General features: G+C 41.3%; 1 protein-coding gene across 2 annotated transcripts in view; it reads left to right on the top strand.

Moving 5' to 3' along the window:
- Positions 1 to 18,112, top strand: part of ATG10 (autophagy related 10) — a 130,584-nt gene that overhangs the window by 59,781 nt on the left and 52,691 nt on the right. For both annotated transcript variants that reach the window (XM_018557210.1, XM_018557209.1), the window contains exon 4: positions 16,944 to 17,082. In XM_018557210.1, the coding sequence (XP_018412712.1) occupies positions 16,944 to 17,082 (139 nt within the window). The remainder of the gene's footprint in view (positions 1 to 16,943; positions 17,083 to 18,112) is intronic.

Here is an 18,112-nt window from a genome sequence, read left to right as displayed (position 1 = left end):
GTCCCCCCCCCCCCCCCCACATGGTGCTCTATAATGTATTGCTGGGATTTGTATTCCTCTATAGCTGATGGTACATGGTGCTTTATATTTTACATAGGACTACAAATCCCACCAATACATTATACAGTGTATGTATAATGTACTATTGCTGGGATTTGTTGTACTCCTCTATAGCTGGTGGTATTATTCTACATTGTTGTATAATGTGCTGAGATTTGTAGTCCCTCTACAGCTTGGAGTTAGTAGCAGAACCAGCAGGGTTGCAGCAGTCGGATGACTCGGCCCCACTGCAAGTGACACAGCCGAGAAAATTTATAGGATCGAGAAAAATTATAGAACACTGACTTTGACACTGTCTGGCCCCTTCCACTAACCTCTCACAGCCCGGAAGCATGGGCAGCCAGCGGCGGTCTACAGTGGATGAGAGTGCCTAAGTAGTGGACATAGAGCGGAGTAAGGCCAGAACTATGTAGGGAGCCCAGTGGCAGGAGAGCACCATCCCCTAGCCAGTCGTCCCTTTCATGGACTTACTAGGAGTCTTCACATCACCCGACCATTCACACTACCGTTACATGGATGGAAAAAATGGCAGACAGGGGCGGGGAGAAGGCGGGGAAGAGGCAGAGCGGGAGGGGGGCCAAGTTGCTGCACCATGGGCCTCTGGGTTGTACTTGCCCCCTGGGCTAAAAGTTGCCAGTCAGTCCCTGATGTGAAACAACCATTTTTTCTCCAGGCACAAATAATTTCCCTTTGTCATTTGCAATGACCTTAAAGTGAACCTTACTGCGGTGCTTATTACTGCCTATATCTTCAATTTGAAAGATTTCCTCACTGCTGTCCCTGAGACACCCTAATTGTTAGGATGTGATAGGGTGTCACTCTGATAGGAAGTTAGGGAAAATCTCTTCAGCGGTGACAGACAGCATTAAGAAAGGTTCTTCTTCAGTCTGTTCAGTTTAACTACTTGCATCCATTCATGGCCCACATTTGACAGCGGGTGGATGGTTTTGAACATCTTTTATCTGCCCCCGCTCGCGTATGTGCACCCCTGAGCATGCATGGGCAGGAAGCTGTAAAGATTGTTTACAGCTGACGGAGGCTGTTACATACAAACCTTCGGGCGGCTATTGAGCCACCTGATTGCTTGTATGGTCCATGGGAGTATGTGCCCTCCCCTCCATTTCCAGCTATACTGGGCTCCGCTGTCCCTTGTGCGGGTCTGGGACAAGCACGACAGGTTTCTCGGAGGGAGATCAGCTGTAGCCAGTGAAGAAGCTGATGACGCAAATCTCTACTTCATTAGCTTGGTTGGGGACCATAGGTGACATTAGGGGACTAATAGACCCCTGATGTCTGCATAAAGAGGACCTCTCACCATATCTGTGCTATCACATAGGGGGATAACAATCACCTTATGTGATAGCAATAAATTTAAGTGTAAAAAAAGTTTAGAAAATGAAACTCGCATATACAAAATACATACAAAATATAAAAAAAACACAATTTTTTTTTTTAAAGTCCTCCGTCCCCCCATACAAGCACATTGCAAACTTAAACATGCATCAAGTGCGCGTACGTGCAAACACGACAATTGCACCACACATGTTACATATCACCATGAACGTTAGAGTGCAAGCAATAATAATAGAGCCATTAACCACTGTTAACACTAAACTGATGGAAGGTAAAAGCTTTTACAGCATCGCAATGGGAAATTTTGTGTACGGTTGTTTTTTGCGATTTCACAGGAGCACGCAATTTTAAGGCTTGAAATGTTTGGTATCTTGGTTTGGTATATTTACCTGACACAACCCCATCTTGTATATTTTACCAAAAAATTGAGTAATAATAAATATTACATCACATGATGTAGGGAAAACTGTTTCCACCCCCCCAAAAAAATAAATACTAAAAACCCCAGTGAGGATTAAATATCACCAAAAGAAATCGCTATCTGTCCCCCCAAAAATTAGATAAAAATAATTTTGGTATGGCGTTGCATGATGGAATAAATGTCAGTCAAAGTACTGCAGCACTGAATACTAAAAAAAGGTCTGGACAGGAAGGGGGTGTAACACCCCGGACTTCAAGTGGTTAAAAAAAAGTAGCTGGGATTGTGTTTAATGCAAGCATGTTCCAGAAACAGGTTGCTATGTAATGATAAATACAGTACAGACGCATTATATAATATTGGTAGTAAGTAGCATTCCAGCCTTGCAACGTTGTAGTACTGGGTTCAATTCCATCAGGTTTCCATCTGTGTGGAGTTTATATATTCTCCTCATGTCTGTAAAGACTCCCTCCTAGATTCTATGGTTTCCTTCCAAAGTCCCTTAACTTTCAGGTACGTTGATCTGTCCCTATCACTCTGGTGAGAATGTTAGATTGTATTCTCCTCTGTAAGGTGCTTTGTACTTTACCATGTATATGTATGTAGGAGAAACATGATCAATTACATTTATTCACTTTGCTGCAGCTATTGAACATAATACTGAGTACTAACTGCCAAACACAGAAAGTAAAGAATCATTTTCTACTGGAGAATATTTTTCTGAGAAAAATCCAGATGCCCAAAATGAGTTTTATTTCTAAGGTCTGGCTCTAGTTAGACGAGTCTTGCTGCCAGGAATGTTTCTGTGCTAAGTGGGCTTATTAAGTCAGCTTATCATATAATCAAGGTTGACAATGTCAATTTTAGGCCCGATGAAATTCTATAACTGTTTACTTTGTGTTTGTTGTCAAAAAGTATTAGTATAGGGGAAAGTATAGTGTATTATCAGTCAGCACATATTTTAAAAATTAAGTGCACTTTTGGACAAAATGATCTAATTATTTTTGCCCCCCCCTCCCCTGGCCTAAATGATCCCACCCTCACCTTCCACAAATCTATATTTGCTTCACACCTGGGCTGCACCTTTTTTGCACGTTTGTAGCAAACATTTTGGGCAATAGACGATCGCACCTTTAAACGCACACAAAAATGTGCAACATGCTTCTGCCGTGCTTTTTCTGGCATTTCCATTAACCCCTTCATGACTGAGGCCCTTTTTTCATTTTTTGCACCCATGTTATATTCCACATTTTAGGCCTGAAAATGACGTAAAACCCCCCAACATTATATATTTTCTGAATGCCAAGACCCTATAGAATAAAATGGTGGTAGTGGGTCAAAAAAGCGCTTTTAACTGCCCGAAGAAGCTCATGTACCTTTTTGGGTGTTTGGCGTTTTTCTGCTCAGGTGTGAAAGGGACTATTGAAAATATTTTGGGATTTCTTGTGTTGGGCATTTAAAAGCGCTTTTCCAACTGCTCAAAAATGCCTAGGTGTGAACCAGGCCTTAATGAGATCTGAGGGCTGCTGATGCACTGTTTGTTGACATCCAGCACTGCAAGTTTCTCTCTCCTTGCCATGTCCATCTACCTGCTGGGAGACGGCCCCAGTCTAGTCTATGGGGCTGTAATTTGCAAATGCAACCAGCAGAGGAAGCATTGTGGTGCTGGAATGTAAACAGTAGAGGAACAGTGTCCGTTGGATCTTGGTAAGTACGGATCTACAAATAGGGAGGTGGCATTGTTTAGGTCGGGGTGGGGGACACAAAAGGTAAGTTCACTTTGTTTTATCCTTTAAGTTAATATTGTAGTGTGCATCTTGACATCATTTTTGATATGCTTTGCATTCTTACATGTTTGACATACATTTTGCAATTATTTTAAAGCAACCCTGTCTCTAGGGAACTCCAAATCAAACCGAAGTAGCCTTCAAAAATTACTAATTCTTATCTTTTTGGTGGGAGGCATCTCAAATCATTACTTTCTTGTAGAGCTACCACAGCCACTGGACTCCAACACTTCCAGGTGTGAAGAATGCCTTTTCCCCTGGTGTGCCCTTTGTTTTCTCCTGCTGACCCCCTACACCACCACTGTAGTGGCTGATGAGAGGATCTGACTGAAGTAGTGTATACACGGGTGGAATTTTGCACAAACGTTCATACTGCAAATCCCATTGGACCGTTTGATAATACCATCAGAGGAATGGAGCTTGTCATTTGAAATTTTGTTTATCGTTTTTATTTATTAATTGATTTTAGAATGTATAGCAATTTCCAAATGTAAACCACATTCACTCTTAGAACTTCATTCACGAAAAATTTTCCAACATGCTCCTTCAAATTTTTTCATCACTGCAGTCACTGCATCAATGATTAGAAAATTGAACAAACGTTCCGAAGTTGATTTAATACGTTTGTAATTCTAACGGCATATACTCTACTATAGACAACAGTGTTGTATTCCAGCCGGGGCTGTAGCTCAGCAAGAGGCCAAAATTTGGAAGTAATAGAAACAAAGTTAATATAGGTAAAAATCTTTTGCAGGCTACTTCTATATGAGTTTGAGTTCCCTCCCTTAAAAATAGAGATGTGTAGATTAGCCATTAGAGGGAGCTTTTAGGAAACTATAGTAATTACTCTCTGCTAACAGCTGTTGAGATTAGGGTTGGGCTCGATGTTGGAGCCGAATGTGAGTTCTAGTCCCGACGTCTGGGACATGCAGTTCTGGGCACCGGGCAAGTAGTTGTTTTCTACATTTAGCCCTGCCTGATGCAAGCAGGGCTAAATGTAGTTTGGGAAAGCCGCTCTTTCATTTACAAGTGATCTCGGCGATGTCGCCAAGATCACTTGTAATAAGACTGCAGGTCCGTCCTCCCCCTGCGTGCCTCTCTCCTCCTTCTCCTGAGGAGCTGCTGGTCTCCTCCAGTCTTTTTCATGCACCTTCTGCAGCTTCGACTTTACATCATTGCTTTAGACAGACTTCCTGATGAACTATGTGATGCAGTCGGTAATGCATGTCAGCATGTCTTTTTTTAGTCTCAGATGCCTGTGTGACAAGGTGCCTATGCAAGAGCACAAATGGGAGACAGTTGTCACCCCATAACAGTACCTGTACATTGACATTTGACCTGGCAGGAACTCAAGGTATTTTTGCAGGCAATTTTTGAAAAGTGTCAACATGTTATAGCTAATGTAAGATTTTAGTGAATGTGTTTAGGTTTACTTTGACTACATCAAATATTCTGCAAGATATACACATAATAAATTGATTATCTGTCCAGCAGTATGCTAGCCATAATGATTATCCTGCCAATGACATAATGAGCACATAGCCTTTCTTTCAGGTACATGCTAAATACATGGAGACACTCTGCCAGGGACTTGCTGAGCTTAAGGAGTACTGTGCCAGGGACATGTTGAGCATATACCACACTTTGCCAGGGGCATCCTTAGTGCAAGGAATACTCTGCGATGACATACAGATAAGTGCTGGCAGTGCTGTCTTCTTCCATATCAATATTCTATGAAGCTTTTATATTTGAACAGAACGAAGCAAGTTTTTTATATTTTCTATTTCTAAATTTTTCCCTTTGATGTTGGCACTGAATGATTTGGCTGCAGGATCTGCATGTTGTCTCCACAAAGGTTCTAGGTGCAGGATGAGATGAGTATGCAGCAGGAAAAGGAAAAAAGATCAAGTGTTAAGGGTTCACATTATGAATGAATATTTGGGGTAGGCACTCAGATAAACTCCATTAAAAACTATATATGAAAGGTTTTGGCTGGAGTTCCACTTTGCATTTACTTTTGCTAGTCACTTTGTTAACCTATATGGCAAATGTAAGTGAAGGTCACTTATTACATAAGCCTTCTCTCTTTTATTATGCAATGAATGTTCTCTAATTGGAAAAAATAATAATTTTGTGTTCATTATAAGACTCTGTACATCTTGTTCCTGTTTTAACAGAAGGAGGAAACTGGATGTTTACTTAGTGTAATGAATCTTCCTATGGGTCCAGATCCATTTAATTTCAGCCCCTTATTTAAAAAAACAAAAACAACCCAATGATGTTCATGAAAAGTGTGGCCCCTTTTTTCTGGAGGAAGCCCCTTTGGATGCCACAGTGAAGATGCAATGCTGTGTTTTAGTGTTTGTGGTTTTCGGCAGTACACAGCAGTCCCCAGGCTATGGAATTTTTCCCCTGACTTTTCAAAAGCTCTGGCATTTTTTTTTTTATGGAGACAGTCCATTGTTCTTTGTAACGTGAGTCATATTGTTTGGCTGCCACTGCAATTGCAATGGATTTAAATGGAATTTAGAGATGTCGTCTCCGAAAGTTATTGAGAAAGTAGTGTAAACAAGAAATGTTGTGCTGCAAGAAAGTATATTTCTTGACTGGGTTGAACCCATACCTCCACCATGTGTCACTTGACCTTGTTTTGGTGCAGGAATTTACTATTTAGATTTACTTAGATATAACAAAATTGCATTAAAGGATACATGCACTTAAAAATAAAGTGATTTTATACTTTTGGACCCCCTCTTCCTGACTTAACCTAACTCACCCTCCCCCTCTACAGATGCATACTTACCTGCATGCAACGTCAGCAGGTCTACTGTTTATATAGATCCGAGGCATGTGTTTACATTTGTCCTGAGGCTGGAGATGATCAGAGACAGTCCCCTAGTAGTCTCTGGGGCTGTAATGCACACACAAGGCCAGGATAGTGAAGACTTGTGGAGCTGGATGTAAACAAACAACTGAACCATGGCCATTGGATCGAGGTAAGTATGGATTTGCATAGGGAGAGGGTGTGTAATATAATAAAAAAGTATAACACAATTTAAAAGCCCACAAACTTTAAAAAAGTAAAATTGACCCAAAAATAAGTCTAGGTAATATCTTTTGACACAAAGGTGAGTGAAACCACAAAGCTGCAAAATAAATATAAGATCAAGTATTACTTACTGATAGGTCCCCAATGATAGATGGCAAGTGGGCTCCATGACATCATGGTGAATCTTCTCTTTTTATGTCCCTAGGAGGCATCACCTAACAATGTTCTGTCACCTTTCACCCTTAAAAGACCATTCCTGCATAGGAGTCTTGAGATGGCACAGATCTGATTCATCAATACTATACTACTTCTGTTATCCATTTTAACTGAAATACTTTTATGAGGTTTTTCTTTATCTGTATGTTTTAAAGTAATAAAAAGATAGACGCATTATAACCTAAAATAAACTTCAAGATAGAAATATAGACTCTGCCTCTGCCGACATGATTTTAAAGGTGCAAAGTCCAGGGTTGTCATCATAATCCCTCCTTTACTACTTGGAGAGTCACTGACCTGGGACAAGCATTTTTTATATTAGGTGTTGAGACTCATTAAGCAGCAAAGGAAGGAAACGGATGACAACCCTGAAGTCTGTTCTTCAAAAGACGTTGAAAGAAAGAGCAGGCCCTCTCCCTATTCTTATCCTGAAAGATTATTATTAAGCCTCATTTTTTTTGTTTTAGACAAAAAAAAAAAAAAGCAGTCGGCACATAGATTTACAAAGAAATTTACCCAAGTTGACCTCTTCCAATCTTATAATAATACCCTCTTTGAATTGGCATTTTCAAGCTGGTGAATAAATGTGTTTTGTTTTCCTTGGATACAATTCAAATAATCTTCAATCCACTGTGAACTGATTTGAAGAGAGCACTTGACTTTCTGCAAGAAAGAGTAGAATTGTCAAGCGTGCGGGAGGTCATTGCAGCGCTGAGCAATCATTATGGCTGACCTTGGGATTGTCTAGCGTGTAGCTGCTTAAGAAGTAAACAAGAGCTCTATATAGCCCATTTACTGCTCAGAGAAGTGTTGAGGTAGAAACATTTACTCCATAAGCTAAATTATTAACATCAATAAACATGTAATTGATCATGGAAACATTGGTCTAATTAACTGCCAAGTTCTGAATCTGATCTCTTACTACATATTTGTATCTATATGTACAATGTATATGATCTCTAACCACTCCAACAAACCTGGTAATATGGTTAATTCATCTTAATTGTATATTGTACCTTCCAATAGAAGAGCGTATCTGATGAACTACAAGGTTTTTCCTTAACCATGAAGATTTGAGTATCTCCTGCAATAGTCATTATATGCAATAGATTAGTCTAACTACTTTCAGAGTAATCTATGCATTCTCTAGGGAACTAGGGATCCAAGCAATTCAGTGAAGGGTTCCCCTCTCCCATTCATCAGATACAGACATATCTTCTGTATGCAAAAATCTATTCATAGCTTGACCATGAGCTTAATGTACAAGCATTAGAGAAGGAATGGGCAGCTTTAAAGAGCCACCTTACCTACAGTTTCTAACCCATAGCCCTGCATTAGATGTGAGGACAACCAGGGACTTTCTACCAGCTGGAGCAGAGGGAACACTGGCCGCTGGAGGAGAGAGGATCGTGCAAGGAAAACAGCTTTACTCCAGTCCCTTAGGCATAAATGTGCAATTAATATTTGCAGTGCGGGGATAGCCCCACTGCAAGGGTAGTTTTTTGTTTGTCCGGAGGTAGGTTTAACTATTTCCTTCTGTTGCCAATATGTTTGCATGGCTGCAAAGGAATCACAAAAAGAGGGGAGGTGTTCTGGAACCATAGAACACATGCTCAAATTTCCTTAGTCTTAGATTCAGGATCATGCGGAAATTAAGCTTCAATTCTCCATATCAAAAGTGACGTTTCGAGCCTTCATAGAGGCTCTTTTTCAAACATTATGTACCCTTGTTTGAAAAAGAGCATGTTTGATGTTTATACGTTAACTACTGCCTGCTTACACTGTAATAAAGAGCTTTATGGTTTGAATTATTTGATTTATATGTCCTTTGTGCAGACAGCCTTGGAACTACTGGAAACTAAGAATATTGGCAACTATAGAGATTTGACTAGTAGTTAGCGAGGTGAAAAACACAAATGCCTAGATGAAAATTTTCAGATATTACACAGATATACTGATGGCCCTGAGTCAGTTTTTAGGGGAACCAGACAGGAATAGGACTGTGTTGGAATATGAATCTCCATTCTTAAAATAGATCTAAATCTAAACCTTTTTTTTTTTATTTTGGAAAACTTAGGGAATGCTTAAAACCTCTGTTGAGTCCATCTGTGTTTCATTCAACAGATTTCTCTTTACTTCTTTTCCTGTAGACACAACAGGTAGTTAGAGAAAACCTATCCAAAGTGAGGAAAATGTTCCTGTCACCAGAACGAATGCCCCCATCTAAAGGCTTTGTCTTCTGGTCAAAAGGCTTTGCCCCCATCTAAAGGCTTTGTCTTCTGGTCAAAAGGCTTTGCCCCCATCTAAAGGCTTTGTCTTCTGGTCAAAAGGCTTTGCCCCCATCTAAAGGCTTTGTCTTCTGGTCAAAAGGCTTTGTCTTCTGGTCAAAATGTTCACTTTCTTCACTTGGCGTCACTTTCCCGATGACACTAAGATAAATGGAGAGAGTGGATCTCGCTAACGGGGACACAGACATCATTCAAAAAGCTGTCCTGCTGTATCCAAAACTTTTTGGCTTTAGATAACATTAAGTTGGTATATAAGTACAGCCTTACCCCTCATGGCTGGCTGTGTGTGCTGTTATTTAGTTGTATTGTCTCCCTGTCAGAGCAAAAATGTCAGTCCGGTTGTAGTTATCCATCCTGAACTAAGGCTCAGAACTGATAATCTGTCCAGGCTGCTGGAGTCGTGTACAAATGTCAATTAACCTTCATTTTATTTTATATAATTATGGAGCTTCTTTTTTTATAAGATAGTTTATGAGTGTATGTTAACAGCACTAAGTTCAGGCTGCAATAGAATGGCCATACAGCTTGACACTCAGTCTAAGAGACTAAAAATACATAATAAAGATCAAGCCATCTCTCACAAGTTAGGCTAAACTATTATAGTAGTTAAAGCTGAAGTCTGGACTGTGGAAAAAGCTGCCCTTGCAGTGGTCCCCCTCTGTACTGCAAAGTTACCTGCTCAGTTTTTCTAGGGCAGGGGTGGCCAACTCCGGCCCTCCAGCTGTGCTCTTAACTACAAATCCCAACCTACTTCTGCCTCTGGGAGTCATGCCTGTAACTGTCAGTCTTGCAATGCCTGATGGCACTTGTAGTTCCACGACAACTGGAGAGCCGGAATTGCCCACCCAGTCTACGGGGAATAGGAATAAGGTGGAATCCTGTGAGCATTAAATAGTAAAAGGAGAGCACCGGCTGCCAGGAGAGCAAGGGATTAGGTAAGTAATTCACTTTATTCATCATCTCCTAGACAAAATGAATGAAGGGGGACCCAATGCAAGGATAACTCCAGCTTCAGGGTTATTACAATGCCTATTGGTGACTAGTTCTCTTTAAATGCAAAATACTTTTGAGTATGCTTCTACATTTGGTAATAGGCATACCTATAAATAGATAATTTAATTATAGACTTATATAAAAGGAAATAACAGTAGATTGCTGCAATCACGGGCAGCTCATCAATTCAGTGTTCAGCAGCTTAGTGTGATCCAAATAATAAAACTTGCTCTTTGGTTGGTTGCTATAGGCTACTGCATGTAAGATATTAGCCCCTACATTTAGTATTTGCAAACCCTAATCAATTGCAGATTAAATAGTAAGTGCATTGGTTTTGCTTAAAGTGCTGTTTTTACCAGTGGTTGTCTCCCCGGGCCCTTTTTTATGGGCAGCAAGTTAAATATATTGACTGCGCCTCATGTCAGCTGCCAATTATATCTATTTCTCACCTGCAGAGTGAAATTACTGTCCTAATGATGTACTCTGAACACAGTGTCAGCAGTAGGTTCCACTTGACTATTATAGTTTACACTTGATTGCTGGCTGTGCATGGTGAAAGAGCAGCTAGTCCACGTACGATAATGATATAAGGCTGTTTATATAGCGACTTGAAGTCATCTATACTCAATGTAAGCATATAAGTCACTCTGTGGGAAATGATTGTTAGAAGGAACTGTGTACGCAAAAAGTGATTAGACTTAATTAACTCTGGGGTGGAAGGAAACATTGTAAATTAAAATTATTGTATGAAATGGATTTCTCTGCCGTGAACTACCACCATGTACCTTGTTAGCTGGCTTTAGAGTAATAGTAGAAAATGTGACCTGTTTTATGAGAATAGAAAAGTAACCTTAATTAATGGGATGTGGCTGAATGGCCTACAATAAAAAAATATTCAATGGCTCTGGGTAGACTGACCCTTCATGATAACGTAATGCAGGGGCGAATTCAATAAAACATCAATACTAAGGAGATAGACTTGCTGAGAGGCAGCTAGTCAAAGTGGTTAACAGAGGATCCGGACAGGCTATTCAGTTGCAAAAAATATTAGTTTATTAAATAGAAAATTATTAGTGGAACATAGCCATTATTTCACTCACTTTAAAATTCAAAATATTGAAGCATGACATTCAGTTTTTCATCTTCTAATAGATAATTTGATCGAATAAAGTGCTCTCGTACATTTCACATGTTTTGGGGACCATCACATATTATGAAGTAGAGGATAAGTTCATTTGTGGTTTGTTAACCATATCCAATTACCACCACTGACAATCTCTGTATGTGGAATATCACCTGTGGTTGTGAGACCAGATTTGGTAGTTTGATATTTCACAATGGAAGGAATTAGTTCTAAGGAATTTCTTTTTTTTTTCAACACCCTTTGAATAATCAGTGTCGGTTAGTCCGTGTGTACTATTAACCCCTTCTCCGTGGGTTTTTAGTAAGTTTGATTTGATATCAAGTCAAACTTACTAAAAACCCACGGAGAAGGGGGTACTATTGATATCAAATCAAACTTACTAAAAACCCACGGAGAAGGGGTTAATAGTACACACGGACTAACCGACACTGACTATTCAAAGGGTGTTGAAAAAGACAAAGAAATTCCTTATAACTAATCCCTTCCATTGTGAAATATCAAACTACCAAATCTGGTCTCACAACCACAGGTGATATTCCACATACAGAGATTGTCAGTGGTGGTAATTGGATATGGTTAACAAACCACAAATGAACTTATCCTCTACTTCATAATATGTGATGGTCCCCAAAACATGTGAAATGTACGAGAGCACTTTATTCGATCAAATTATCTATTAGAAGATGAAAAACTGAATGTCATGCTTCAATATTTTTACTTTTAAAGTGAGTGAAATAACGGCTATGTTCCACTAATAATTTTCTATTTAATAAATTAATATTTTTTGCAACTGAATAGCCTGTCCGGATCCTCTATTAACCGTTTTGACTAGCTGCCTCTCAGCAAGTCTATCTCCTTAGTATATGTGCTTATTGGGTTATGGATCGGACTGACTAGCAAGTTGCATATAAACATATAGGTAAATTTGAGAGTCGGATCTCCAGGAAGAAACACAATCTTTTTGTATTTCTACTCAATAAAACATCAACCCTTTCAGTGAAAAAAAAAAACACTGCTTATCGCTCCTTGTTCTTTAAGAGCTTGTTGCACTAGCATGTAACCCTTTCCTGTGCGGGTAGTGTCCGCTGTGTAGGGGCAGTGGGGGTGGTGCTTAGCGCTATTTCACTGATTACATTTTTCTTTTTTTTTTTAAATGGTCACAAACTAAAAATATATATGTATTGCTATATGGAATTTCCATACTTTCTATCCCACACCTATTAGCCATATCGATCTAGAAGTTGGTGAAGTTACATATTGAAGATGCCCATAGAATGTACTTCCTCAATGCAGTGACACAATTTCACTTAGCCCTGTGAATATGTACTTCCTTGTGTCACAACTCTTACTGAACCTGCCTTCTGAAGTACAACTCAACATCCGTACAGTGTAACATCATCATTGCTTGTTGGAAACAATGTATGATTGGATATGTAGTCTTCATAAATCAAGATTGCATCACATCAAACAACAGGGAAAGAGATGCCAAGCAAACTGAGAATCCAGGTAGTTGTTGAAAGTGAAGGGCAGATGGAAGGCAGTACTCACTACATAACAGGGATTTTTCAAGTAAGCTTTGATTGCATTATCACAAACAACTCTAGTGTGTATTCCTATTACAGGATAGTATATGCTGTGACTTTAGAACGGTGACCCTTCATTAAAGTTAATGCACGGCAACTGAGTTGTGTTGTGGTGACAGGCAGACTTTGGGTTAGGTCCGCTGCATTGCAGAAAAATGCAGCATTTTACTTACAATTACCATGTCCTGGGCCACTTAGGCACAAATGATGTAATTGTGCCCATGTATTGCATCCTGGGAAGGTTACATCAACAGTGCATTGCTGGAAACTCTCATCTGTAATCTCATGAGATCTCAGGGAAAGGCATTTTCCTCCCATGAGATTATGTACATGGTCACATGTCCTAGTCACATGTGCCAGAGTTCCAGGCAATAAAGGGAAATCGATTTATCTGCCCTTAGTAAAAATGGCCACTGTGTGATGAATGGAGAGGAAAAGAAAAACAAGGTATGCAAAGAATAAAAAGCTGGCAATTATCTAGTATTACTTTGTTCAGTCTTTGTTGTTATGTTGAGGATATGAGTAAAGTTTCTTTTTAACCACCTCCTGCCTGGCCATTGTAAATAAACGGCGGCTTCTTGAATCCCGGGGGATTTTTTTAAACGTCCTTTCCTGCCGCACATGTGCCCCCGATAGGCGGCGCACACGAGTGGGATATCTCCTTGAAACCTAAACAGCCAGTGATGGCTGTTTACATACAAGCGTTCTGGTCGATCGCCCAATCTCTCGTATTATGCGTGCTGGTGTGTGACAGGTCCTCTTTATGGATGTCTCCATAAAGAGGACCTGTCACTGTATATAGGCTACCACATAGGGTACTTGTTATCTCCCTATGTGATATTGATAAAGTTAAGTGAAAACAAAGTTTAAAAAAAATTAAAGGAGAACTATGGGGTTAAGTCTTTTCCCCATAGTTCTCCTTAGGGTAACGGGAGGACACAAACTAGCGTCCTCCCGTCACCCTAGGCTCAGTATACCGCGAGCTGTAGCTCGCAGTATACTGAGACGCCGCAGCGGAAGCGGATCCCGACAATTGTGCCGGGATCCGCCCAGCTGCTTGACTGACAGCTGGCTCGGCCTATCTAGAGGCAGAGCCAGCTGTACCCGCCCCCCCCCCCCCCCTTCCGCCAGTCAGCGCTGGCGGATCGGAGCGGGGAGAGGGAAATCCAGCCCCTCCCTGTCACGGCAGAGAGTCGTAACAGGATCGAGAGGTGAGCGAACGCCAGTATGTGTTCGCTCACCTCCCGATCTACTGAGCTGACCTGTGACAGTCTCATTGTCACAGGTCGGCTAGAACTATGAGGTGAGTGAAAAGCACTCACCTCATAGTTCTCCTTTAAAGTTACAAAAAAGTCACATATAAGCATTTAAAACAAAAAACACAAAAATGTTTTTAAAGTCCCCCGCCCACACATGCAAACAGAGTGCGCCTACCAGTTAAAATGACCATTACCCCACACATGTAACATATCACCGCAAACGTTGGAGTGTTGGCAATAATTTTAGGGCCATCAATCACTGTTAACACTAAACTGTTGAGTAGTAAATGCTTTTTAAGAATCGCCTATGGCCAATTTTGGGTATGGTAGGTTTTTGCGATTTCGTGGGTATGCACAATTGTAAAGCTTGACATTGATATCTTACCCGATGTGACCCTGTCTTTTATATTTTACCAAAAATTTGGGTAATAATAAATGTTTCATAACTTAACATTAGGGAACACTTTTTTTGAAAAAAAATGTTGGTACTTTTTTGTTAGATAGTAAAAAATAAAAAAATCCAGTGGTGATTAAATATCACCACAAGAAAGCTCTATCTGTCCTAAAACAATGGTATACAATCCATTTCAGTGTGGTGTTGCATGACTGAATAAATATCAGTCAAAGTACCGCAGTGCTAAATACTGAAAAATGGCCTGGACAGGAAGGGGGTGTAAACACTCCGCTCTTGATGTGGTTAAAGCCTATCTCTAATAAATAAAAAACAAACTACCCTTTTCATGGGGCTACCCCTGCATTGCAAGGGTTAACTGCTCATTTTTAGGGGTATCGTGTAAAGCACTTTTACTTACCAGTCAGCGTTCCCATCTGTCCCCTATGCTCTGGCTCGTGGACTGTCCTTCAGCGTCCTCACATAGCCCTGCATTAGATCTGAAGACATTAGCGTCTTCCTACTGCCAGAGAAGGGGCTGCGGGTGCCGGTCTTGGAGCCTGGGGGAGTGGGGATCAAAAAAGTAAAATTGAATGGTGTTCCTATCACTAGGAGTCGAGGAACGCGGGATTTTCCTTTGCCCCTTGGCGCCATCTAGAGGCTGAATGGAATTCATATGGCTGAATGGAAGCTTTATAAATCATCCCCAAAGAGAAGTTTATCCCTGTAGTTATCATCCAGATTTTTTTCCATCTTCTGTGGATATATAGGCATCATATAAGTGTCTTTACACATTTACACACTATTGTAAACTTGGTTAAAATGTATTTGTGAGCAAAATTAAAAAAAAAACATATTTGGTACATCTCTGCAATACATGCTCCATCCCCCATGTTTTATTGTGGTACCAGTGCAGGCGATTAAACTGTGGGAGGGAGATGCGTTTGGGGTGCAATTTAAATGAATGGCAATGCAACGCACCTCCTGCACCAGAACGCACGGTAGGTGCGATTGCAGGGTACAGTGCTTTAATCGCATGAGATTAACAATTAACGCACTGTACTAGTGTGAACGGGCCTTCAAAAACACTGACAGACACACAACCACAGACAAAATCTCAAACACTCACAGACATTCTCACACACACACACACACATTGCATAAAACATTTTTATTTTTATTCCTTTTTTTTTAAGATCCACCCAGTCTCTCTACCTTACGAGAACTGGAGTGGATCCTCAGCCTGGGGTCCAGTGAGTGGATCCTCAGCTCCATCCATATGTGCATTGCTTGTACAGCTCTCTTGCACACTTTGTAGAGATGCTAGGAGCCAGTACGTGACGTCATTATGGTCCAGGCACCTCTACAGAACATGCTATGGAGCCGTAAGCAATACATGTATGGATGGAGCTCCCTCACGGCCATACCCCCAGTCCACCCCACCTCAAGCTAACACTCGGTGCCGGGCAGTATATTTTGAATGGCTGCTTGGTGGGACTTCCACTTAGCACAGTGGAAGGCACATGGCAGCCCACTGAACACGGGCTTGTGACCAACTTTTGGGTCGCGACCCACCAGTTGAGAACCACCGATGTAGAATATAGGACCAGCGTAACTGGTTAACTGGTTAAACATATGTAGCAGAAAAAAGTACAGCACCCCATCCCTAGCTCAGCTGCACACATGGATTTTTTTGGCTCCATCTGTCTTGCAGCAGTGCCTGTACAGAGCAACTGCACACCATGCTCAGCTCAGCCCAGCCTCTGGCCCAGACATACAACTGGTCAGCCTATTTGATATAAATTTGCCGCGCTGGGGTGGATTGATATCTGCTGCACTGTGGAAGACAGTGCAGGCCGGGACTTTTACTTAATTGTCGGGAGTTGCGGCTCCCGATATTATTCCATGGGCCGAAAGTGATTAAATAGCCCCCTCTCTCCCCTGGCCCTATCACTTCAGCAGGGGGTTCGGGGAGATAAGAGACTGTTTCACAATACAGAGTCTCCTGCACGCTGGTGTTGCGACCAACTTTTGAGTTGCGACCCATTAGTTGAGAACCAGGGCTCTAGAGGGATGCATGGGAAAGAATGTGGGTCATGTCTGGAGATCACCTTTATGACCAGAATATTTTATCCAAAGGTGATCCTAGCAGAGGGGTGCCTAAGGTTACGTTGCCTTTAGAAATCCACTTCGGCATACTCATCAGGTTCTACTAAATATCCTAGAAAAACTTGCAGTTTACCAAGTAAACACTGCCAGTTGTGTAAGTTCCCTTTTATGCTGAAAAATCAATTGTGTTTCTGGAATTCAGGGGGATGCTGAAATCACGCTGTGCTTATGATATGTCAGGAAAATACTTCTGAATGAACGTAATTGAATATGATCTTCTTTCTGTTTTGCAGGGTTTCCACGAGGAAGAGGATGAAAGCTTGGTCATAGCACAGGAAGCTCAGGAAACAGAAGTGATTCACTATGAATATCACGTCCTGTACGCCATCAGCTACCAAGTCCCTGTACTCTACTTCAGAGCCAGCTTTTTGGGTATATTTATCTTTTATTTCGACTGCTAATAATAATTACCATCCTCCTCACATTAATATTATCTAGAACCTTTTTTACTGCCTAGTTTGCTGGAGGAAGAATGGCAGGTCTAATATCACAGCTACATACAACATAAATACTTTTCCTTACAACACTTTACTTGAACAATGTTCAATATTATGCTGGACACACACCTTACAACCTTTGCAAGACTTTTGTCTTGCGATGGTTATAAGGTAATTTAAAAAACGTACGATCTGCCTATCTTGGACAGGCAGATCGTACCTGCGATGATCGCAAGCCCGCCCCGCTGAGGGGCGGGCTACCGATGACTGCAATCTGAACGGGCAGTGTGTGCTTGCGCACAGCAGCCCATGCGGCTTTTATCTTGCGAACATGCCACAAACCAGCCGGAAATCGTACGATGTTCGGCGGGTTTTCGAACATGTTCCTAAGATAAAAGTCGTGCGACCTTACAGTAGCAGAGGTCGCACGCCTTCCACACACCTTACGATAATCGTACAATCGCGGGATTTCTTCTCGCTCACTCAGGGGTGCCTCAAAATTTTTACACAGCGTCTTCCCTTTCTATAGTACAGCAATGTCAAACGGTGAAAATCTGTTGTGAAAGGGGGGCTCTGATGTTAAAGGGGAGTTCCTGACGTGAAGGGGGCTTCTGATATGATAAGGGCTCCTGATGAGATGGGGGGCTTCTGATATGATAAGGGCTTCTGATGTGAAGGGGGCTTCTGATATGGTAAGGCCTGCTGATGTGAAGGGGGGCTTCTGATATGGTAAGGCCTGCTGATGTGAAGGGGGACTTCTGATATGATAAGGGCTGCTGATGTGAAGGGGGGCTTCTGATATGATAAGGCCTGCTGATGTGAAGGGGGCTCCTGGTATGAAGGGGGGCTTCTGATATGATAAGGGCTGCTGATGTGAAGAGGACTCTTGATGTGAAGGAGGGGGGGCTTTTAATGTGAAGGGAGGCTCTGATGTGAAAGGGGGGCTCTGATGTCATGGTGGGACT

The sequence above is a fragment of the Nanorana parkeri genome, unplaced genomic scaffold (genome assembly GCF_000935625.1).
Source record: "Nanorana parkeri isolate BGI_ZX_2015 unplaced genomic scaffold, ASM93562v1 scaffold272, whole genome shotgun sequence".
NCBI classification, from domain to species: domain Eukaryota; kingdom Metazoa; phylum Chordata; class Amphibia; order Anura; family Dicroglossidae; genus Nanorana; species Nanorana parkeri.
The sequence above is the reverse complement of the archived record's forward strand: the minus strand, read 5'-3'. Positions and strand labels throughout refer to the sequence as shown.